The 24,758-nt window shown below is 36.3% G+C and overlaps 1 protein-coding gene across 1 annotated transcript in view; it reads left to right on the forward strand.

Annotated features, from left to right (window-relative positions):
* agmo (alkylglycerol monooxygenase) overlaps positions 1-22,728 on the forward strand; it is a 41,568-nt gene extending 18,840 nt beyond the window's left edge. Inside the window, exons 4-13 of the mRNA XM_060888371.1 lie at positions 1,461-1,564; positions 2,899-2,994; positions 4,354-4,420; positions 4,561-4,626; positions 5,772-5,851; positions 6,958-7,092; positions 11,097-11,213; positions 13,670-13,752; positions 14,703-14,808; positions 21,823-22,728. Of these exons, the coding sequence (XP_060744354.1) occupies positions 1,461-1,564; positions 2,899-2,994; positions 4,354-4,420; positions 4,561-4,626; positions 5,772-5,851; positions 6,958-7,092; positions 11,097-11,213; positions 13,670-13,752; positions 14,703-14,808; positions 21,823-21,900 (932 nt within the window). The 3' untranslated portion in view covers positions 21,901-22,728. The remainder of the gene's footprint in view (positions 1-1,460; positions 1,565-2,898; positions 2,995-4,353; positions 4,421-4,560; positions 4,627-5,771; positions 5,852-6,957; positions 7,093-11,096; positions 11,214-13,669; positions 13,753-14,702; positions 14,809-21,822) is intronic.
* Positions 22,729-24,758: the final 2,030 nt, after the last annotated feature.

Genomic DNA, 24,758 nt, shown 5'->3' on the forward strand with positions numbered 1-24,758 from the left:
AACAATGGGTAATTTCTCACGATAAGCAAAGGACTTAAAAATGCTTTATTTTTATAAAAAATATAACTTTATTTAAGTAAACAGATTACTCTGCCAGGTTGAAAGAATAGTTAGTGATGTTAGTGATAGTTAATGCTTTGCAAGAAGCATTAAAAAAAACTTAAAAAAAAAAATACAACCCTTCCATTTGTATTCCTGAGAAACCACACCCTGAAAAAACACGAGGTGGAACTTTGTGAATTAACAGGCAAGTACAGACACCTCCTTCTCCTGAATGGCTTGATGTTGGTGGTCCACAATATTTCATTCATTCATTTTCAGTAATTGCTTTGTCCTGCTAAGGGTTGCTGTGGATCTGGAGCGTATACTAGGAAATCTAGGCTTCAGGCATAAATACAGACTAGATAGAGTCTAGACTGGTCACACGACACCATTTATACATATTTACACAGAGGTGTTTTTAGGATAGCTGATTGAATGCTGGCAGGTTTTACAAGATGGAAGGAAACCTGAAGAACCCAGATGGAAAAAAACTGTGGACATAGGGAGAACACACAAAAATACACAGAGATGTTAATCTCAGCTCAGGAGCAATCCAAGGAGCTGTGCACTGTTCACTATGCAAGCCTTTTTCATGTGTCAGTGATTGTTTGATTTCATGCAATAGCTTTCCTGAACGTAAGTAATCCAGACACTATGACATGAAGATTAATAAAGTCCAGGTGTATACTGAACCTGTGGCAGGTTTTCAGCTAGCACCTATAAGGATTTTTTGCTTTGTCCATTTAGAAATAGAACCCATACATTGCCACATCATCACTGGGATTAGTGCATCCATTTTGACATTGTGTTCATTGCCATAAAAATGACTAATTTCTGAATGGGATGACATGAACAGCTCAAAGTGCAATCTTCAAAACTTTGTGAATATTATAATTCTGTAAAACCTTACTATTATTTGGAAGAAGTTAAAGTTAAAGTATTCAGCTGAAAATTGAATTTAATTTAAATGTCTTTTCCCAGCCCATTGTGCAGTGCTAAAGCTTCACAGAGCCATCTGGGTGGTCTGGGGACAGCTCTTAAGATCCTTTGAAACTTAGCAGGCGTGATTTTGTGGATCCAAGAATGAGGGCCAATTCAGAGAGATTAATGTTGCGGAAGCCCTTACAAAATGCAGATTATACACTACAGTGTTACAACTGAGTGCTTGCTTTTGTGCCCTTCACTGAAGCTTATTACACTTCAGTGGCAACACTAAGAACTGGCTCACTTTTTACTCGTTCACACAACCAGCAGCAAAGGCAGAGGTCATAGTTTCTATCCAAAGCAAACACAAAATCAGAAGATATACTGTAGTTTGACTTTGGGGTTTTCTCTCCTCTGTCATTCACAGTTACTGTAGGTGTTCTGACATGTGTTTTGGTGAAAACGCATAATTGTGTATGTGTGTGTTTTTGTAGAGCTTAATATCCTGTGGGCTGCTCATCAAGTTCATCACAGCTCTGAGTACTACAACCTGACCACAGCACTTCGGCAATCCGTAACACAGCAGTTTGCTTCATGGGTAACAATTACCATCTGCTAGAGACTCTCCTTTAGAGCCCACTGTATTGTCTGGATTTCTTCCTGTTTTATTATATAGTGCATTGTATTGCATGCAGTCACTTTCTACTTAGTTTTTAGTGTACTGTATGAACACAATACACAAAAAAATTTTGTTACGCATTTACACAGTGGTTTTAGTGTACTGATTTTTCCATCAAATTACTTGAATAGCACACGATAGATAGATAGATAGATAGATAGATAGATAGATAGATAGATCATCTACCAGAAGTGCAAATAGTAGAACAATGTGCATAGGAATAAGTGAAGATAAATATAAATATACATGTACAACAAACAAATAAAGGAATGGCATATAGAATGTGCATAAATATATTATGTGCATGTGAATATTATTATATATGCTGTGCAAATGTGTGCATTATGTACATTGTATGTACAACAAAAACCGAGATAATACACAGTGTATATACAGATAATATACATAAGTTTATATAGACTATGATAGGCAATATCACACTATTATTATTATTATTATTATTATTATTATTATTATTATTATTATTATTATTATTATTATTATTATTGTTATTATTATTCCAACACAAATCCACTGTATAACTGATGCACAACATTTCTGTACTAAGGTAACTGATTCCTTCAGCTCAGATCCGAATGTACTGTACATGTAAGAATGGACATCTGTGCAGCTAAGTTTGTATATGATGCCATTAATAATGTTGTTTAATGAACATCAATCTAGAAAGTACTTGTAGAAAGTACAGATTTAATATACATACACATGTTAGTAGGAATTGAAATTGATGTGGTGTTCTGTTATTGAAGCTCGTCCTCATTAAGGTTCAACATGTGATTCTAAGATTTTTTTTACTCACCTGTACACAGTGGATATGAGTTATATGAGTTATTGTCTTCAAAAATTCTCTATCAGAAAGATGTTTCCACCTGTTGTACTGCTGCTTAATTTGCAGTATTCCATGTTGTACCTGAGGAAATCCACAGTTTCTGAAATGCTCCTTTTTTTCCCTCTAAGTGACCTTGGTTTCTTCTGCTGCCTTTATGTTAAGTGGAAACCTAATGTCTTCTCTTAAGTTGTTTAACTGCATGCCCGACTCTTTCAGCTGCATTTTAGAATGGAAAAATATCTATTTTTATTTCTACTAAATTAAATTTAATGATATAGGGCAGACTAGGTTTATGCAAAATTGTATAAAGAAAAGTAAAATCTGTTTTAAATCTGTAAGTGTATACTGGTCCTAAAGATTATTAGTTTATAAAGTTATTTTATTTGTTTTGATTATGTGTTCTCAGGTGTTCTACCTCCCCATGGCATTGATCGTTCCACCGTCGGTCTTTGCTGTGCACATTCAGTTTAATTTGCTCTATCAGTTTTGGATCCACACTGAGGTAAATCTATCCATCAATCACATTTAAGAGTTTAGCTCAGAGAATTTGCAACATATAGCCCCATGATATAGTTTCAAGCACAGTGTATACAGTGAAAAAGGCATCCGATAATGAACTGAGGCTAACGGTTTACTTTCACTGTCTCAACGCTTCATCCACCACAAAAAACCTACTTTATGTATCACTTTCCAGGTTTAAAACCTATGTTCAAAAAGAAATAATAAGCTTTTATGAAATATTCCAAACAGAAGCATAACCATACCCTTGCCATTTGAGTGAACATTGGCCCATTGGTTTTACAGTTTGGGGGAGTCATTTGGGGAGTCGTTTAGAAGGAATGGATTTGGAATCATTTCCATCTTTTAGAGCACCATTAGTGAAAACAGTCTTCACATCCGCAGGTTCCTGAAGGATATAATTTATGCCTTTTTTATGAGCTTTTTTGATGTTATGTAATTTATTGGCTTGAAATTCCCAGGCATAATCCAGCGTTAAAGCCGCGGCTAAGTGGCGAGCAACCTTTTTCATTCAAGAAGAAATTGAGCTGGAGCCAGACCAGTCATTATAGAGAAATAATGATCCACTGAAAAATCATGTTCACTTGCACAATCCCCAGCTAAATCTAGACCTCAGCAGGTTTACATTTATCCATCAAAATCATTATTTCCTTCAAACACCTGAGGGCAAACTAAACACCTGTGTAACATATAACTTTAGTAACTATAGAGATCAAGTTAAAATGGATTGGTGTAATGGGAAATTAAACTGTTTGTGTGTGTGTGTCTGTGTGTGTGTGTGTGTGTGTGTGTGGGAGTACACGTGTGTGCATCTGTCTGCATGTGTGTATGCATTGTGCATATATATACATGGGCTGGGAAGAGGGAACTTAACAGCTTTTGGGCCTAATCTTAAATCCATACTAATTCCCTCCAATTTTGTGTTTGCTTTACTTCTAATCTATATTGTTCTTTCCATGTGGAAATCTGGCTACTTTTCCCTTTCCATAGTTAGCAGAGCTTCAAGCAAGCTCATCAGACAAGAAAACACATAATATTAATGATGTTTCGTGTCAGAATCCATTAGCAAATATGTGAACCATGCAAGCGTTTGGGTCCTGCACAATTCCTCCTCAGTATTATTGGCCAAAACAAAGACAAGGCAATCAATAGGAGAGATTAATCACATGTGTGCTTCACAAGCTAAAACTGTTTAGCAACAGCTGGCACTGCATGATACCCCCAGGCTGGATGTTTTTTCTTTTCAGCCACTTGATTACATGACACTAAACAATCACATTCTAGAAGCACTGTTTATTAATATAAGACACACAAGTATTTTTAAACTACTTTTTCTCATTAGATCGTCAAGGATCTCGGTCCTCTGGAGTGGATCCTAAATACGCCTAGTCATCACAGAGTTCATCATGGTGAGTTACACCCACAGTAGAGCACTTTTCATATTTCATTTAGCATGAGCTGGTTTATATTTTGCTGTTGTAATCACTGTATACCAAACAATGTCAGCTTTAGTGATTTGTTCCTTGTTTATTCTGTTTGCATTTTTCAGGGAGAAACCGTTACTGTATTGATAAGAATTATGGAGGAACGCTCATTGTTTGGGACCGAATGTTTGGTAAGAGTTTGTGTATGTGGTAGACTAGAGTGCTTAATTCTTATTCTGGCTCCATGCAACTATACAGTAGACTCAAACGGTGCACTGCCAAGGCTTAACAAAGGACATTGTCTCAAAGCAGCTTTACAGAACATAAGAAATTTAGTACAAAAAGTTCTAGATTAATATAAGACATATGTAGAAATAGTAATTATATGAATAAATATGAATAAATATTAGACAAATATGTTTGTATTTATCCCCAATGAGCAAGTCTGAGGTGACTGTGGCTACTGTGGTTAGGAAAAAGTCTCTTAGATGGAAGAGGAAGAAACCTTGAGAGGAACCAGACTCAAAAGGGAACTTCATCATCATTTGGGTGACACTGGAGGGTGTGATTTTAAACTGTTATAACACCAGAGAGTGTTATTATGAATGATGTACTTTCTACAGTCATATGCAGTCAGACAATTGTTTACAGATTAGGAGATGGCTGTCTTTATAGACCACATGCAGTTGGCATCTTCTCTTTGAATGTCTGAAATCTTCATGAAGTGGAATCCAACTCGAGCTGGTGCCTTGGGATGCTTAGAAAAAGGAAGCAAGTGAAGTGGAATTAGCATATGAACTGCTGTTCATAATATTCGCAAGCATTACATGATTTATGATACATGATTTGATCAGATGTACTGGAGCACAAGGTTATGGGCTGTATCATGTATATGTCTGGATAAAGAGATATGTCTTTAGTTTACATTTAAACTGAGAGAATGTGTCTGAGCCCTGAACACTGTCAGGAAGGTGAATCCAAAGTTTAGGAGCTAAATACGAAAACACTCTATTGCCTTAAGTAGACTTGTCCAGAGTTTTGTGATTGCAAAGAGTGTGACGAATGTTAGGAAGATGACAGTTAAAGACTGCTTGAGATAATCACCAGACAACATGTAGTGCACTCTAAATGTAATTTTTCACATACATTGAATTATTAATCTGTTGTAATATAATAAAATATCAGTTTGTCTGTATGCATGTAGTGCAAAAGACTCAGATACAAAAAAAAAAAACTGAAATAAAATATCTCATCATCTGCTTTTCATATACAGTATGTTTAAAGCAAGATATAAAAGTGAAGTATTTATCAGTGCATTATCAATGCTCTCTTGTAGGAACCTTTGCTCCAGAAGATGATAAAGTCATCTATGGACTCACACACCCCATCAACACTTTCGACATTCTGTCTGTTGAGGTACGTTACCACAAATCAACCTTTATAGAAATAATTTTTTGAATCCGTGCCCTGTTTTCCGTGAGCCATATGAGTTCTTGCCCAGTGACTTTTAGCTCAGCGTTTCAGAGTGCAATGCTTAATGTAAATATGAGCTGTGAGTTCTCCCACCAGTGGAAAAGCTACACCATAACCATAACATTAGTAGTACACTTTAAACAAGAGAGGCAGGAGTGTCGGCAAGAAACCATGTGCAATTTGCCTTTGATTATTTTCTCTGCACTTTCCCTTGGAGGCGAACGACAAACGCAATCTTATCTGTAGCATGAAACACTTAGACACTGGATTCGATGTCAAACGTAGTAACAATAGTGTTTCTCATACATTTTTGTTTGAAGAACCTAATAACCCTAAGCTATAACTCACACATTGACACAACATTTCCCTCAGGGGGCTTTACTACTCCACCCAAACTAATGCAACTGACAAATTTTCAAGCCTCCACCAAAATGCAGCAATACTGGACTATCAGCAGAGCTTTTTAACTTTGTATAGTCAGATAATATGATACAGGACTTCGGCATAGGAAAGTACAAGGAAAATGTAGGGGAACCATATACAAGTTTATACATGACATCATCATATTTTTTTTTAGTTCATATACAGAAAAACAAATGCAGGACAGAAAGGGAATTTTTTAGGATTTTTACCACCAGGATAACATACTCAATAAGATACAACACTAAAAAACTGAACTGGTTTCAGACTCAAACTCAACAGGCTTAATGACAAACACATTAAAGTTTCTGTTCATGTTGGTTATCAATAACTCTAATAGTTTTCCCTGTGTATAATATTTATTCCTACTCAGTTATTTAGACTACCTTTCACTTTTACTTTGTCAGCGTTTTATTAAAGTACTTGAACAGAGCGTTACTGTGTAAATCCACTTTCAGTTCTAGTAGCAACAATAAACAGCTTATTGCCAGAACTTGTTTTCTTGCAGCTATGAGATTACATTTCTCATGTAAACAATCTCACTGTGAGTTTTTGTTACACATATGCCCCTGTGTAATGAGTTCCTCAAATCATAAGGGTTTTGTTTCTGCCATGTTTTCTTTCTGCAGTTTGAGTACTACGTATACCTGTGGCACCAGTTCCTCAATGCTGATGGTATTACAAACAAGCTGTCTGTTATCTTTAACGGACCAGGATGGACACCGGGCAAACCGAGGCTAGGAGATCCCGACGATCTACCAGAGGTTGGCGACATCTTGGTTTTATCGTATACCCTATGTCTCTAATTATACAATAAATTCTTCATTCACACAAACGGTAGTAGACCGAATGGCATTCATAAAGGACAAAAGTTTTAAATGTAGTTATCTTTAAGTTTTTTTTAAGTAGCTTAAAAAGCTTATATGCTTTTAAGGAGCTTATATCATAGCTCTGTTCTCGATTCTGATTGGTCAGAGGTTGTTGATTAACATTTTCTAGCAGCGACTGTGACAAAAAGATTAGTCTACAATGCAATACATCGCTAATAATGGGATTTTTCTGATATTTTATTGTTTTTGTAGTAACAACTTACGCAGGTACTTGTATAATGGATGCTTCATTAAACCATATAATAATTAATGATTATTATATATGATTGTTTATATGATTTTTTTTTATTGACAATGAAGGAGTCTTCCTTGTCAGCCCTTTGTAGCAGTCTGAGATACAGTAAACATGGGACAGTACTCAAGACAGGATTTTGTATTTTAGTTACCCTGTTCAAGACAAGCTTTACAAACTTCAAGAGTGTCTAATTATAGCTGCCATAACATGATTTATAACAGAAACCTGTTTTGTGGATGGTCCACAACATTAAATATAACTATACAGATTTAAAAACTATTCTTTAATAAATAAAAGTGTCACTGTTTGAAAATTGCTCTTATATAAGCGGAGTTAAACCTTTTATTAGGTGCTGTTACTGGAAAATGATCAACTTCAGGGTGGTAGCAGTAACACAGCTATGCAGCACGTCAGGCTGTAGCACGCTAGCTTGTTGTCGATTTTATTCCTGGCTTAATTACTGTTGAAGGGCAGTTTGGTGGTGAATTCAAGCTTAAATTAGCTTGAGAAATCTTGCTATTCTTGAATGTTTATATCTTGTTTGCTATCCACTGCCTACAATTTCAGTGACAGAAAAAAGACTTGACAATGACTCTTAATAAAAAATGACACACTTTACAAGTACAGCCGAGTGCCAAAAAAGTCTCACATGCTTTTGAAGCACAATAAGCTCAATTTTCACATGTCTTTAAAAGCCAGGCCCACAACACAGGATTGAAGTCCCTCCATCAGGAGCTGTGGCGGTTTGCTTTGAAATGGCGATGTGTGTGTGTGTGTGTGTGTGTGTGTGTGTGTGTGTGTGTGTGTGTGTGTGTGTGGCACATTTTTAGCCGTTCTTATTTCACACATGAAACAAAGCCTCTTTTTTCCCCCTCATGCTGCAATTAAAGCAGCCCTAAAGAGAGCCTGGTGATAGAGAGCATGTGGTGAGTGCTGGAGTTTGACTGAAATACCTTGAAAGGTGCTGGGCTGGGAGAGCTGGGCTGTGCCTGTTCATACTCCTGTTCAGGAGGGAGGTTTGTGCTGGAGGAGTTGAGTTTTGAGGGAAAACAGAGCAGTGAGCTGCTGGAGCCAGTAGGTCAAACCCAAAGGCAACTACAAAGGAAAGTGTCTTAAGAATCATAAAAATGAATCTAAGGTTATTAATATTTATAACGCATGCAAAATTTATCTGTGGAATAATTTATGATCAATAACATATGATTGCTGCTTTTGTTGTTTTTGTTTTAAATATCCTCCAAAAAAGTATGCTCAAATATCTAAATTTGACATTTTAAGAGACTTTAACACAATGTTAATGATTTTTGTTAAGAAATGACTTCTTTAAATGCTCCTTTATCTGCCTTTAGTAAATGAAAATCTTTTCAACATGTAATAGAGCCAAATTATGTACTCCTGTTTGTCAATTAAACAGCTCGACAGAAAAACTTGCAGCATTCTCTCTCTCTCTCTCTCTCTGTCTCTCTCTCTCTCTCTCTCTCTCTCTCTCGCTCTCTCTCTCTCTGTGATTATGGCAAAGCCTGAAAGCACAAAGACACAAAGACAAAGTAAGACCCCAACAATAAGTCACAGGTGAGAGTAATTATGGGTTACCTGATGGTTCTAACCACCTTCGCTCCACCCATACCCAACTCTCAACCACATCTCCGCCGCCACACTGTGTTCCCCTGCTTCGTACAAAAGAAATTCTTTTGTAAATACAGTGTCAGCTAAAGTGTAAATACAGCTTGGGTCATGTAGTATTTACAGTTCATTCAATGCAGTTCTACACTGTTTTACCTCATCCATGATTCTCAAATTCATATATTTAATGCTACTAACAGTCCAAAGCAACACTATGTACGTTAACCAAAAACCTCAACTTGTCTGTTCATAGAAGATTTTTTCAAATAGTGAGGTAGAACATCCAGGTGGTCTTCAGAGTTTTCTTAGAAAGCAATGGCTTCCTGTGTGGTTACGTGCAAGTGATGCTTACAGAGCCTAATAGGGTTCTTGTTACTTGTTTAAAATTTCTACAGCATGTGCTTACAATATTCTTCAAGGTCATCTGTTCTTAAGGAGAGAAATCACAATTCTGAACTACTGCTGGAGGTCCAGGTTTCTAAAAGTATTTTGTGACCCTTTCTATTCTAATAAGCTTGAACCTAAGGGTTTTTTCTCCAGATTCCCTATGCTATGGAAGCCGGTTAACAAAAATGATGGGTTTTTATATGGTTGTAGAGGTCAGACCCACACCTGAACTGACTGGAACATCTGGATCCAATTAGCCTCCTTTTCATGGGGGCCTTATAGTAGAGCTTCACATGTACTTACATCAATAGTCCTGATTCTTTAAACTATTTCTCTCTGTGTGTGCTTTTGTTATACTGACATTTTCAGAACATATTTAGGAATGTTGTGCTGACAGCCAGAAAGTTTCTCCAACTTTTTTTTTCTTATGAAAGACTTATTTGTTATTTAATGAACAATAGTATTGCTACCTCCCAGCTCCAGGGGCTTGGGTTACTTTTGTATGCTTCTTCCTCTGGTTTGGTTTCATTGTCCAAAAACATGTAGACTGGTGGATTGATACAGGTTTGTGTGCTTGTGTGTGTGTGTGTGTGTGTGTGTGTGTGTGTGTGTGTGTGTGTGTGTGTGTGTATGTATGAATGTGTGTGAAGGATGGGAATGGTATTCCATCCGGGCTGAATTTTCATACCTTTGCCGAGTGATACTGTACACCAAGACCTAAACTTGGATATGAGTCAACGTTAATGTGATAAAAACAAGTTTTGATATTTGTTTTTGCATACTGGGGATTTATCTGCACTGTAGTGACCACACCTTACATGAAAATCATGTAACTCATGCATTTCTCAGAAATCTATTATAGCTGTGACCCTAACTGTGATATCAAAATACTGTATATTATGTTATACAGAGCTGCTGAGCTACCTGTTACAGTAATGTATCATGGAAATCTGAGGAATTGGCAAAACATTTGTACAATAGTCATAAAGACATCTCAGAATCATCAAACGCCATTACTTAAGACATGATGGCCCAATGGTGGCAGCTTGTCGTAGCTGGAGCTTAAACCCCAATTCTCCGATCAACAACCCAGAGCCTTAACTGCTTGAGCCACCACTGTTATCCGGATGATTTGGTTAAACAGATGATAATAATTGCTAATGTGTGCATGGATAGTGGTGTCTGGTATATTTCTGTGTATTTTATTACTTTACTCTTGGTTATTGTATTGTATTTCATTTACTCATCTGTGTCTTGTAGTGACTAGACATGACAATCTTTCTCTGTAATATATTGTAGTATTCTAATATATTACCATTATACCATATTATTTCTTGATGAAAATAACAGGTTTTTCTCTTTCAGCAAACTCTACTTAGCTAACGCCCCAATACTCACTAAATATGACAGTCATGTTGATGTGCACATATCAGTTTGAATTCTCATAACACTCCTACAATATCATAGCAGCAGCTGATTATTTATATCCTCAAATTTATGAATACTGGCATGCTACCAAGTTCACAAAATGCTTGGTGGAAGACAGCCTTTAATTTTCATTGCATAGTGACGAAGGACACAGAACTAATGAACTGTTACTGAAATATCGTTCAAATATGCTATATCTTTTCAGGTCACAGGAAAGGAGGTTCCTCACAACCCAGAATGGTCAACTGTACTTCAGGCTTATGTGCATGTGCAGTTCCTTCTTGTACTGCTCAATTATAACAACTTATTTGAAACAGAACAAGTAAGTGACAAAAGAATATATATTACATCACAGAGATATAAATGTCCTTGGTTTACCTTAAATGTTGATAGTTGAAAGAGTATCAATTGTCTTTGCTAAGGCTTTTATGCCCATGAAAATCTTTCATCGTCTTTAACGGTTCATTTAAAGCTTTTAATTTACTCTGATCTTAATATAATAACATTAGGCCTGTTATAAAACCACAGACATCTCAGGCTTTCCCTCTAATTATCCCAATTATACAGCTTTTCATATAGCATATGGACAGACAACTTCGCCTGTTATCTTTCTCCACCTCCATAACAATGACCCAGACATCCCCTGTTGGTATCATTGGAAGTGTATGTTCCCTAGGCATAGTTTTGGTTAGCCAAACTTCATGGATCCACCCTGCTTCCCCGCTGAAATGAAACAGCCAATCTTTCCTGTCATTCCTACCTCTGTGGTGTTCTCTCGATGGTGCCTCGCTGAGAATTCTCTAGATCCCTCTTTCCCCCTGCCTCCCTCCTGCCACCAACCAATAAAACAGCTGCCGGTGGTCCAACAACCAATACAAACTTTCTTAGAGCCAAGTCAACCATTTCCCATCGCCTGAAAAACTTTCCTGTTGCATCCATCAGGTTTTCTAGAGAAAATAACTAAGTAATGCCCTTGGGCCAAGCAATAAATAATGTCAAAGTGTGTATTTATACCTCTATGTACCATGCCAATTTATTTGCACTGACAAGTGATGCTACAGCACAGCTTAGTGGTACATCAAAGCTAGAAAAACATTTAATTTTAGGACTTGGCGTTAACTCTGAACTGCATCAGCCACATGAGACCATCAATCTTGCTAGTTGCTTGACTTCCCGTTAATTGTTGAGTTTGCAGAAAAGTGACCACTGCTGAAACCCTAACTGCTTAACTGGGCAGAAACAACAGTGTAGATTAGTTTGCACTTTGTTGTACAGAATTAATAGTAGTGAGGACAATAATGGTAGTAACTTAATCTTTGCCTTTGGAAGAGAAGAAACACAAACAGTGTGACGGTTAATGCAGTGACTAAGAAAATACCTGGATGGTTTAACTTTTTCTACACATTGGCTTGGTGTTATTGTTGAAATAGGATAGTGGGACAAATAAAAAACTAGCATGGTGAAAGGATTTTGAAAACATAATCCAGACCTTAGAGAACTGACTCACAAATGTTTCACAAAGCTCCCTCCGAGACCTGGGCAATGTCACACATCTGTAATTCAAGAAATATCAGCTTCCTAGCGATGATCTTATGGAGCATAAACATCTGATGTGGTTCATGTATGAGAAGCCACCCTAATGCTCTTTTCAAATAAATTATTTTTACTGTTATATTATTAAGCCCTTACAAATATATATTTTTTATTATTTTTTTTTAATCTTAATCTTAGCTTTCTGTTGGAGAACTTACATTGTCAATATAATTCTGACCATACTGATATTGGAAGTTGAGAAAAATATATACCCAATATACAAATTAATAGTGGGTGATGTGGTAACCAGTACATGCTCAGCTACTCAACGAGTGTTATATTTTAGGTTTGGTGAATTGTAAATAGTTCATTACAACATGACAAGGTGAATGTCTTTCAGTGTAAACTAAGCTCCTGGCTTACTAGGAGTTAACTAGGTGGTTATTTGTGTTATGCATAGTTTTATATATATATATATAATTATATAATTATATATATATATATATAATATATATATATATATATATATATATATATATATATATATATATATATATATATATATATATAATGCATAGTTATCATCTACGATAATCAGCAAGTAGTCTAATAACTTCTTTTTGAGATATCAACAGTGATTTTTGTTGAAGGAAAAAAAAATATTTTTTTTTCCTGATTCAGATTTATGCTTTATTTGATGGTAAATGTGCAGAGATATTCCAAGACCTTTTTAGTAGTATGTTGTCATTAAAAATTATAATTAATAATACTAATTTGCTTCCGAAAAACAATAGAAGAAAAATTCACAGTAACTCTTCTGTATTATACAACATTGATACCTCAGCTGCACTAAATGTGTTCACTTCTAAAGGAGAGTCTAAGCTGTGAGGACTTGTACTGTACCCAGGAGAGAAATCTTTTCGACGGCCCTTGCATATGAGGTTTAGAGAGAAAACATCCACCAAATGTCATCCATGTATCTATAACAGAGGGAGGCCTACAGTATGTACTGTAAGTTTAGAGGTCGAACAGAATTAGATGCAGTTGTCTGTGCACCTCATGTTCACTGGTGTTCATAATACCTTCCCTAATGGGATTTTCCCTGCCTAGTTTAAATTAAAGGGTCACGAACATAAACATAAGGAGGTTGTGGGTGGGATTTGGAGGTGAATTGGAACAACTGAATTGATATTCACTAGTGTTGCATTGAGAGCATATTGTTCTTGTATTTGCTTGGTTCTCTAGATGCTGTCTCAGACAACTGTGCTGCTTATCACTGGATACATATTACTCACACTTACCACCCTCGGGTATATCATGGACCAAAGGTACTGAGATTTTATGTTGTGCTTTGTCAAGAATGGAGATTGTTAGGAACAAAACATTTTGAAAAATGATATGTGCAAAATACAGCATTATGATACTTGTTACCATTGATGTAAGTTGAGTAATGAGAGCAAAACGGCCATAGTAAGACATTACACTTTCCCATATGGTAATGCTAACTTTGTCTTTGAATGTTTTAACACTTGGCCCGAAACCTCATGTGTCCTCTCAAAGATTGATTCTGGGTCCATTTTGTATTTTTATACATCTGGATTCTTTCCAAAACCATGGTTCAGTTCCGTTCCTTTTCTAACAAAGTTAAAGATAATCTTTAATCAAACTTCATGTATTTTTTAGTTTAGTGTAGTCATTTATATTTGATGTTGTAGTTACTCCATACTTCAGGATGAGGCAGAATAAGTCTGTTCTAAACAGAAACAAATACATACAGTATATGAATAGGAGGCACACTATTCACACACTGTTCACACATAAGTGGTTTTATTATGCAGAGGCAAGCAAGCAATTAGACTATAAGCTCAAAAATTGACTGTTAGCATGAAAGTGCAGTGATCTTTGCGGTTAGTAACTGCCTGCTCTGGGTCATGGTGGTTTAAAATAGGTTACTAATTTGTTTACATTATAGAATGTAAATGAGCCTTCAAAATATTTTAGAAAATATCGCAGGTACAAAATGAAAAACAAAAAATATCTTCACAAACAGGAATAAAAACCTTATTTTTTTGAGTGTTATGAGGTGGATGAACCGTCAGAGCCAGATTTCACAGACCATACTAACATATATTTATATTCCATGTAGAAAAAATAATCATGATGCAAAGGCCAGTACAGTATTTTCAGGTAGAATGTGGTTTGCATGCAAATGCTGCAGAAAAGGGCAACAACCTTAGAATCAAGACCGTGTGTTGTTCTTTTTATTTATTTTTTTCAGTCCTAATGCTGTTGCATGGGAGATGTCACGCTGCCTGTTAATGTTGGCACTCCACCGGCTTGGTTATATCAGCTCTACGGTGCCTTTACTGGCACTTGCAACAGAGGTAACTATCTTGAACTTTTATACAAAATATATGAGACAACATAGACATTTCCTCTTTGAATTCAGCTTAGCCGTGCACATATGATATAAATAAACAGTGTTTAAAAATAGGTTGTGTCACACCAGATTGCCCTAATTAGTGTAACTGCAAGTGATGGGAGGTGACTTAATGGTAAGTGTGGGTGTGGGGTTTGTGAGTGTGTGGTTCAGCTGTAAAGCAGTATAGATGAAGCATATCCACATACACATAGCATGCAGCCGCCTGTTCTGTCTTAGTGTGTGCATCTGTGGTGTGCTCAGTGTGTGTGTGTTGGTGTGTGTGTATGCATGCGCATGAGCTGACACCAGTTCCCACTATGCCTCACTATGATGTATAACCCCAGATGCATGGCCCAATTGACCATAAAATTGCCATGTGTTCCTGACTCTCGCGACAGGGCTATGGATTGCGACTGACCCCTCATTACTACCCCAGCACCTCTAACCCTCCATTTCTCTCTCCTTTAATTTCTCTTTTCCAATCTCTCCATTTCTCTCAACGCCTGCTGAAAGTAGAGGCAACACTTCTGGAATCAATTAGCTCTGTCTGTGGCTAACCGGAGAGAGATGATGAGATTTACACATGAGAGTAAAATTGTTCCTTTTTTTGTGCATGTGAGACCATACATCTGTAGACGTAGGTGCTAAAACGCCCACGTTTTCTTCCCTGAAGATTTGCAAGAAATAAAAGAGTCTGACTTTGAGAAAAGTTCCCACATACAGCATAGAGAAATCTTTTATTTTGTTCCAGCCTGTCTAAAACAAAAGCAGCATACTTTTACCAGTTCAGAACAGGTTGAAGTTGATTTTATTAGACGAGCACAAATGCCCTATCAGTAACATTAATAACAGGTGTAATGCTGGCTTATCAACATACTGGTTACATAGTCTGTCATGCACTGCAGTGTCATCTATAGCAGTGGTATCAACAAATTGAACAACTGTAGATTTAAACAGTTGTGTGCCAAAGCACACTGGATGACATCAGTCACAGGAAGTGAAGTGTAAGTCTGTCCAAAGACATGTCAAATTTTGCTCTGCTGTTACATTAACTGAGCAAATCCCCAGCCACAGGACAGCCAGATTGCACTGTGTCCCCTATCTGGCTATATCTGCCCAGTAGCTAAACATCTCTAAAGGCAAATATGCACCTTTATATATTTATTATTTTCCCATATGTGAATAATAGTATCTCTTTACTTTCAGAGCTTGCTTGCCCACCCTCATCAATTGCCTGAGTTTTTCGTCCCCTGGGTAGTTCAATGTGTGTCTGCATTAGTATGTATTACCCACTTAAGTTCTGAAAATCTTACAGCATTAGCCATGAATCTTTCATGTAGAAGATTTTAACATGCTAATATCAAAGCAGTGTATCTGCAATCTTGTGTTCAATCTGAGCATCAGATGCTTCAGCATTCGTCTTTTGGCTCTCCCGGTCACTTCACTTATTGAGAATAAGAAACAAATATTCAGATTTAGCACCAGGGTCTGTTTTTGTATGCAAGACAACCACCGAATGTTCAGTTCATTCCAATGTTGCATTGCTAAAACAGTGCTTGCATCTCGCTCAGGCCCAATGCCAATTCCTTCAGTCTTGGTTCTAGTGTTGTGAAGTCGTCCCCTCTTCCCTTTCTAGTTAAGCTTTCCGTTCATTTCTGTTCCCGCCACCACAATGCTTACCTTTTACTTCCTAAAGGGCCCTGCAGACTTGTCTGGTGTTTACTTTACTCTCTGCTGCAACCTACAGTGTCAGAGGCAGGACAATGAATAGATAGCAGTATTTATATAACCCACAAGATTCATCAGTCATTATAGGCATTATGCATCAGTTCAGACTAGGCTCCTTAAGTGCTTCCTCAACTTCGACTTTGGTCTTTGCTATTGGTACTAAGCAAGAAAATAAGCAGACTGGAGCACTCCTCTTGTTATGAAGGAAACTGCACAAGGAACTAAAAGTGAGCCAGAACAAAAGGGAACCAACAATTAATATATTGAATGATTTTAAGATGATTTACCATTTCACAATTTATATGTTATATGATAGGTCCACATATTAAGCATATTTGAGGGAAATAAAAATAAACATCATGTTAAATTTTGTCAACTATGTGAAAACATTAACATCAACATTAACATAATAAGTGTAACTTTTAAAAGATACATAAATAAACTACATGAATAAGTAAGATGTTCACAGTATTTCCGATGCCAATTTAACATATTCTCAGGTTCTCTGCATATACAGTATATACTGCAGGCAAGGTAAGGCTTTTAAAACTCTTAATCTTTTCCAGCTTTGTTTCAGAACATAGGTTGCCAGAATAACTGATCTTGATTTGATCTAATCCTTGTATTTGGAATGAAAAAGTTTGGATTTTTGTGAATCTCAGCTTCTATGATTTGGCTTTCTGGAACATTCTCCAGTTATGAATTTTGCCAAGTGTACAAAACTATACAGGTCAATGGGTCTACAGAAAACCCTGCTATAATCTAAGAACCGTTCAAGATAAGTAGTAATTGTGCAATCTTAGCATTTCTTTCTTTTGGCTGTCATATATCAGGGCCAGTAGAGTATAAGTCTTTCTTGTGATATATATATATAGTGGCTATTAAACCACAGGATGGTATTCATTATTGAGAGAGCTCCTCATTAAAGCAGCAGGATTTGCCCATAAACTCAGGTGGTGAGATCACACTTCTAGCACACAAGCACACGCGTCTCTTATGCTCTTACGTTTACACCCACACAAGCTCTTTCACTCTTGTTTACACGTATATGCTTGCATTATAAAGAGCCACGTGGATTCGCCTGAATTGCGGATAAGTGATGTCACACATGCCTGAGGGTTCGGGATATGAGAAATTCCAGACGTTGCATGCCTAGCAATAATTAAGGGAGCTTCTCTCCAGACTGTGAGTGGTGAGCTCATAGCAATTTAAGAGCAGTGCTAATAAAAATACACCTGTCTCTGAAAGGAGTCTTAACTTTGCAATGCTCTCACCAAGAGCACTTTTCACCCTCGGTGCTGTCTCAAACAGTATGCCAGTTTGATCATTTAAACAGTATATACTATATAATACTTGTCTAAATGATTGTGAAGCCTCCAAAAAGTCATTAGGAATAAATATAAATATAAATGTTATCAATTAACAACTTTGTCATTTTCATTTTGAAATGTTATTTTTTTGTAAAGCTGCTTTGAGACAATGCCCATTGTTAAAAGTGCTATATAAGTAAAATTGAATTGAATTAAATTAAAAACATGTACTAAGGTGCACTGATGTAAATATCAGTACATCAGTAACATTATGCAGAGATGGCAATCTTTCACTACAGATTAGAACTGTTTCTTCCTGGAACGTTTCTTTTTTTTTCTTATCTTTTTTTATCAAATATTTATGCACCTCATTTCTCAAGGGAGGAATATAATTATACATTTTAAAAGGAAAAGGTTATAACAATATTATCAAGGTCACACCATGCTGAAGCACCACTAAGGACAGCATGGCCTTATCTTTCTACATCACCTGACACACTTCAGGCAAAAGTAGTCTACAGGTTTTTAAATGTTCCACCGTTTGTCAGAATATGAAGCTTGCTTTCTTTTTCCATAGTAATATAATAATACAGGGAGGAAGTGCCCTGGGTTTGAATAATAGGTTTCTAATGAATTGGATATTTCATCAAGTGCACAATAAAAAGTTCTTCTAAAGCCCAAGTAGTTTAAATAGTTTAAGATATTAAATAGTAGATATTTAACATATAACTTAGTGTGTTGTAAATTTGCAGATGACTTTTGTGAGCAGAATTCATCATAAATATTTACTGCTTACTGTAATTTGAGCCTGATTACATCTTACTTAAGACTCTGCTACTTAAAAAAGTTCAAAGTAAATGTGTGCATCTTCATTAGACCCCTCAATGAGCACTAAGTAGCAGTAAGCTGCATTATAAAATATGCTACTATTAGATTGTATTAATAGAATTACAGCAAATATTTCATCCTGTTTGCACATTAAAAAAAAGTCCAGCAGTGACCTAAATATCTGACTGTTTTGACCTTGTGAAGACATTTAGCTGGTTCCCACAAAATAAAACTTTTTTTTATTAATAAGAAACAGCTTTTATTGGGAAAAAAAACTAAAAGCTAAAATGTGTCCTTTTGTCTACTGAGGGTAAAGATAGAGTTAGATTTCGATATATTCATGTAAGGTCAACACAAACAAAAGTGTGTGTGTGTGTGTGTGTGTGTGTGTGTGTGTGTGAGTGTGTGTGTGAGTGTGTGTGTGTGTAAGAGAAGTGCCTCGGTAAGCTTGGGCCACAGGTTTAGTTTGCTAAGCCGACCGCTGTAGGTCCCTTACAAGTCCCACGGGAGCCATCCATCTTTGTCCTTCTCTCAGGAATCCCACTGAAGTGGTTTACACAGCGTCTACAGAGACGTGTATGTCGTGGCTGCGGCCTCCGTCATTACTGCATCAAAGTGCTGTGGGGCTAATTTGGCCCAGCGCAGCTCCTTCGGCCCGATTCATCCTTTGCAGACACGGCTTCAGAGCGCTGCTGGTCATGTGGGGGACTTTGAGACCTTGATCCATATAATATAAAACTGAACTTGGTGTTCAAAATAGTTACCACTTTCTTCTTAACAACAGTCTATGGTCTGGAAAGCTATAACTAGCGTACGCTATAAGGCTAATTGGCTTTCAATTGTTACCCAGTGTGAAAAAGTGTCATTACTATAATGCCTGATAGAGGGTTTATCAACAGGGTTTAATGCAGGATGCTGAGTGAGTCCATGTTGGGTATAAAACTAGATTGCATCTTTCTTGCTAGGGTGATTAGTGTCAAATTAATTTATGATGTGGACGAGGCACAAATTCTGCTGTTGTTTCTTTTTTTTCCTTTTTTTTTTTTATAAATGACCTCCAAAGCAGTACTCCAGAGTTTTTCTTAGCTGATCACTGTTCTCTGTTCCTTCACAGTTGATCTACTGCTTATCTATTTTTATAGAATGATTTCTTGAAATCTTCATCCAAATTCTAAATCTGTATAATTTGTCTGTTCGGAAATGGGAATACATTTTTAGACGGTCTAATTTCTGTCTGTCTGTGGTGCAGAGCTACCACAGAAACTTCACAAAAGTGTAATTAACCAGAATTAGTATTTTGTGTAACTCCGTTTTATTTATTTATTTTTTAAATATAGTACAGATCTGTCTCATGGCAAGGAGCAATTGTTGAGTTTAAAAGTTTAAGAGTTTTCAGATTCTAGACGATCGTATAAAGCGTGACTTTAGAGTAAAATAAGCAGGATTTCTATTATTTTCTCAGTTGTGGAAACAGTGGAATTCTTGTCCATTGTAGTCACACCTGCACTACAGATGTGGTGAGTAGGGATTAGATTGGATTAGATTTCTTTAATCCAACTGAGGAATCCAGATTAATGTTTGTGTGTGTGTCTGAAAACAGTGTGTATGTTGGACAGTATAGGATGGAAACTTCCTATAATGAGCTGTATATCACTGGGCGGACAGCTGTGCTTCAGTCTTGCTTTCCTTTCACTCAGCAGCTTCTCTAGAGACTCTGGACTGAACACAAAGTTCAACATCTACTCTACAAATCTTCCCTTGTCTTCTTTTTAATATGTGCATGTTTTGCATGGATGTGTGAGCGAAGTGTTGAGTGTGCGGCTATGAGAAGTTTAGTGTGCACATAAACAATGGCTATGACTACAGCATTATTAGAGCAAATCATGTTAGTTATAGTGTATCTATCAGCAACAAAACACATCCCGAATACTTCGAATATTCTAACGTGTTAAAATATGACAAAGACAAAGAAGCAAAATGCACTGAGCTCTCTAAGGAGGAAGGATGTCATACTTTCTTTCACTGTCAGTCACAGCAACACAAGCACATCTGTGTGAATCTCACATTAAGAAAAAATGCAGGAAGCATCTTTTTGTCCTTTGCTTATTAATTTTCCTGTGGTAATTTGTAGTGTTCCTCTTTAATTTCTAGATTTGTCTGCCATTTTATGTCACCCTTTTTACTATTATTTTTATTTTTTATTTTTAATAAACAATAGTACTGTTGTACTGAAGAACAATTGTTAAAATATTGGTAATATAATATAATATAATATAATATAATATAATTTAATATAATATAATATAATATAATATAATATAATATAATATAATATAATATAATATACAATTAACCATTTTTTTAACCATAATTCTAATGTCATCTTTTTAAGTTCATTTATTAATTTAACATATTTTCTGCTAAGACTGCTTTGATTACAACGTTTTTTTCCCGTCTCACGCTGAGGTGATTTTTTGACCTCGTAAGGCCGTGCTGGGTGGATTCAGGTAGTGAGGGTCGGGAATCACAGGGACATTCCAAGCTCTGCGGCTGTCTCTCATTCTCTCGGAGGGAAACAGCTGGGGAGCTCAGAGGAAACTCTCATTCTTTCCCATCAGAGGAGAGGAGTTGTGATGGACAGGATTCGCTTTTGGCCCGAGTTAAGAACACGGATGCAGTTTATGGTCTAGAACACAGGGGAGGAGCGGTGCTTCCATGCGGGACACTTTTTGGCAGAACCTCCTGGCTTCTTTCCTCAGTGACCACCACCATTAACCTCCCGACACAGAGCTGTTGCATCATGGGAGATTCTTTGGTCTTAATGTTGACCTTTTGTTATTCTTTTTTTCCCCTAATAGCCTTTTACATGTTAGTTGTTACAGAAACACATGAGTAAACATTTTGGAATGTAATAGATTTGGAACTTTATAACTGCAGTGTTCTTCATGATCATGAGCAAACTCTAATCCTTAAAGTGCTGTTTGTTTCTAAAATGAGTCTAGTATTGTGGTGATGTATTTACAGGGTTACAGACAAAATTCTCACAGCATGGTTGAATAATTTATATGAACACAGTGCCAAGATTTTGACCTAAAATTTTTTTCCTGCAGGTTTTTGCTTCTCTTTCGGCAGTCTACTGGGCTCTTCAGTGTTTCAGCAAGCTGGCTATCAAGGAGAAACATTACTGAAACTAAATGAACAAACACAGAATGTATTTTTATATATCCTGATTTGGCTACAGTCTTTAATTAGAATATCATCTACCAAACAGTGTAACGGATGAATTTGCAGCGTGGAATATGATTGAGCTGTTTATAACTTTTCTTACATCTGCAATGAGGTCCAGGAAATTACTACTACCACTATTATTATTATTATTATTATTATTATTATTATTATTATTATTATTATTATTTATAATAATAATACTATTAATAAGTCATTTTTCATTTTGAATGCATCAACAATAGACCATTCATATGAAAATATAAACAAAATACACTAAACAGTAAATGTACCATCTTCATACTCATATGTTTTTGGGGTGAACTGGCAACCCAGGTCTCCTCAACCAACATCGGTTCCTGACTTCACTAATCCTCTTGTGTACAGTATAATGTAATATAATTTCAACTGCATTTGTTTATGTTTGAAAACCAATTGTTGAACCGACTTTTATCATTTTCTGAAGCTTGCTTGATTGTACAGCTGTATAACAGCCCACAAGGTGGCATCAAAAACTGCATCACTTTCATTACAAGATCACTTTTCATTTCTATTGAGGTCATTCAGTAACAGATCGAATCGCACTGAACTACACTCACTTGGGCTACACACAGCATAGCAAATGAGAAAAGAAATAAACAGAGGTGCAATCATGTGTACATCCAGCTTCCATCATCCACAACTTTATATGCTGAAATAAATACGAAACTCTCTTCTGACTCTTATTAGTGTGGTAGTCTGTCCATTTCTGATTGAACAAATCATTATTAAAATACATCATTCAAAATGTAGCCTCAACTGTTATTTGAGACTAACTGAAAGCAGTCAACAGAAGCACATTTAAAATACAGACAAACAATTACAACATTGTCCAGTCCAGTTTAATAGATTATCAAAATGTTTTTAAGATGTTTTTCCTCTTACCAGTCATTCACTGTGATTACTCATTGTGATCCTTTGTAATATGACACATCTGTGGTAATAGTTTGGGAAAAGCTTCATCGTTAGATTGGATGTTGAAAACTCCAGGGAGAAAATTCAGCCAAAACAAGACTCATTGTGTTCATTTGGCAGGCAGTTTTATTCAAAGTGGAGTACATGAGAGGATACAATCCAAGTGTTGAGTTTTCAGTGAACTACTGCAAGAAGACTCTTCCACTAAATGAAAAACAAGTGCAAGATATTTGTACAAAAATCAGCGAAAGTGGTTATGTTCCATTTAAAAACACATTCAGAAGCATAAACAAAGATATGTTTAAACTAAAAAACAATGGGGACAGGGATATAAAATACATATATATGTTTAATTCTGACTTTTCTGGAAAAGGCATCTTTTGCCAACTTTTTATGCATCAAGGAACAATTTTATAGAAGGTGAAGGAGTTTGCTAAAGTTCTCAGAGTCAACATTATTAAACAGTTGAAAGGAAAAATACAGAGCCAAAGATGTTTAACTTCTCTGTCAGTTCAACTGGTTGGATAATATTATATGTAGGTGGAAAGGTCATAGAAGCAAAAGTAAGCACCTCTGGACAGGTGAGTTATGTAAGATTCCACAATGCATTTTCAGACTAATGATAATAAAGATAAGGAAGATAAAATTTAGATAAGAAAGATAAAAGACCTGAAAAGAGTTTAGGATGAAATCAACAGGAACTGCAGTTATACAGAGAACAATAATTAATAAACTGAAGGTCTGATGTGTAGTGTGTGTGTGTGTGTGTGTGTGTGTGTGTGTGTGTGTGTGTGTGTGTGTGTGTGTGATTCCTGCTTGTTTTTTGTTGGTGTATTGTTGTTGGACTTTTAGACTTCACTGTTATTAGTTTTCACATTTGTCAGGTGACTCAAAAGGTGAATTATTATTGCAAATCAACACCAAAGTTTCACCATTTTATCCAACTTGATGCTATTTTTATTGAATATTACTTAACATAAGGTCTGCGGAATGAGCTTTAACAGTTCTAATAGCATGCGTCTGTGCTTTTTTTCTGGTGTTACTTTCTGGTGTCATTTCTCTGCTTGAATTTTCTTTGTGACATAAATATGGGCTGTGGACAGAGCAAGCAGTTGTTCAAGCTGTGTAATTGTTATGAGTGTAGCAGCTACAGAATGTAGCTCAGACTGCGCTCTTTAGTTTAATTAGCCTCCTGATGTGGTTCTCATCTTCCACTTTTACAGGTGAAAATGATCTCTTATCTCCATCTGCCTCTAATCCTCTAAGCTTTAAACTGAGATGAGCACTCTTATGAGTGCTGCAGTGTCCTTAACCCTCATGTTCTGTTCACTACTTAACCCTGGACATCCTGCTGAACGAGAGCAACACCAACCTCAAATTCCTCTGATAGATCTTGATATTTTCAGATATGTTATAAGTGATAATATAAATATCATGATATTTCTAAAGAAAGCACGAGATGCTGCAGATAACAGCTATACAGTATATGCACAGACTGAATGTGTGCACCTGTTCTGTGTTATTTATACTTGTCCTCATTTCGTTCTTGTTGTTTGTTTTTGTTTTTGGATGGATCCTCACACACTAAATGCATTACACACGTGTATTCTGGCTCTAAGGCACATTGCAGAAATCATACAGGGATGTTTTCAGAACCTTTGGTATAAACCATTGAGTGACTATAACTCATATTACAGGTTTTAATTTTCTTGATGTTTGGGTTTACACTACAACAAATTCAGCAAACTCCTTAGGCACCCTTCCGAATCTAAATCAACATACTACCATAGCAAACGTTTTTTTGTTCTTCTTGGTGTCTTAAAAACCATCACAGCACGAGAAGATATTTGTGACTTTATCTTGAATA

This window comes from Tachysurus vachellii, chromosome 15, assembly GCF_030014155.1.
Source record: "Tachysurus vachellii isolate PV-2020 chromosome 15, HZAU_Pvac_v1, whole genome shotgun sequence".
NCBI classification, from domain to species: Eukaryota; Metazoa; Chordata; class Actinopteri; order Siluriformes; family Bagridae; genus Tachysurus; species Tachysurus vachellii.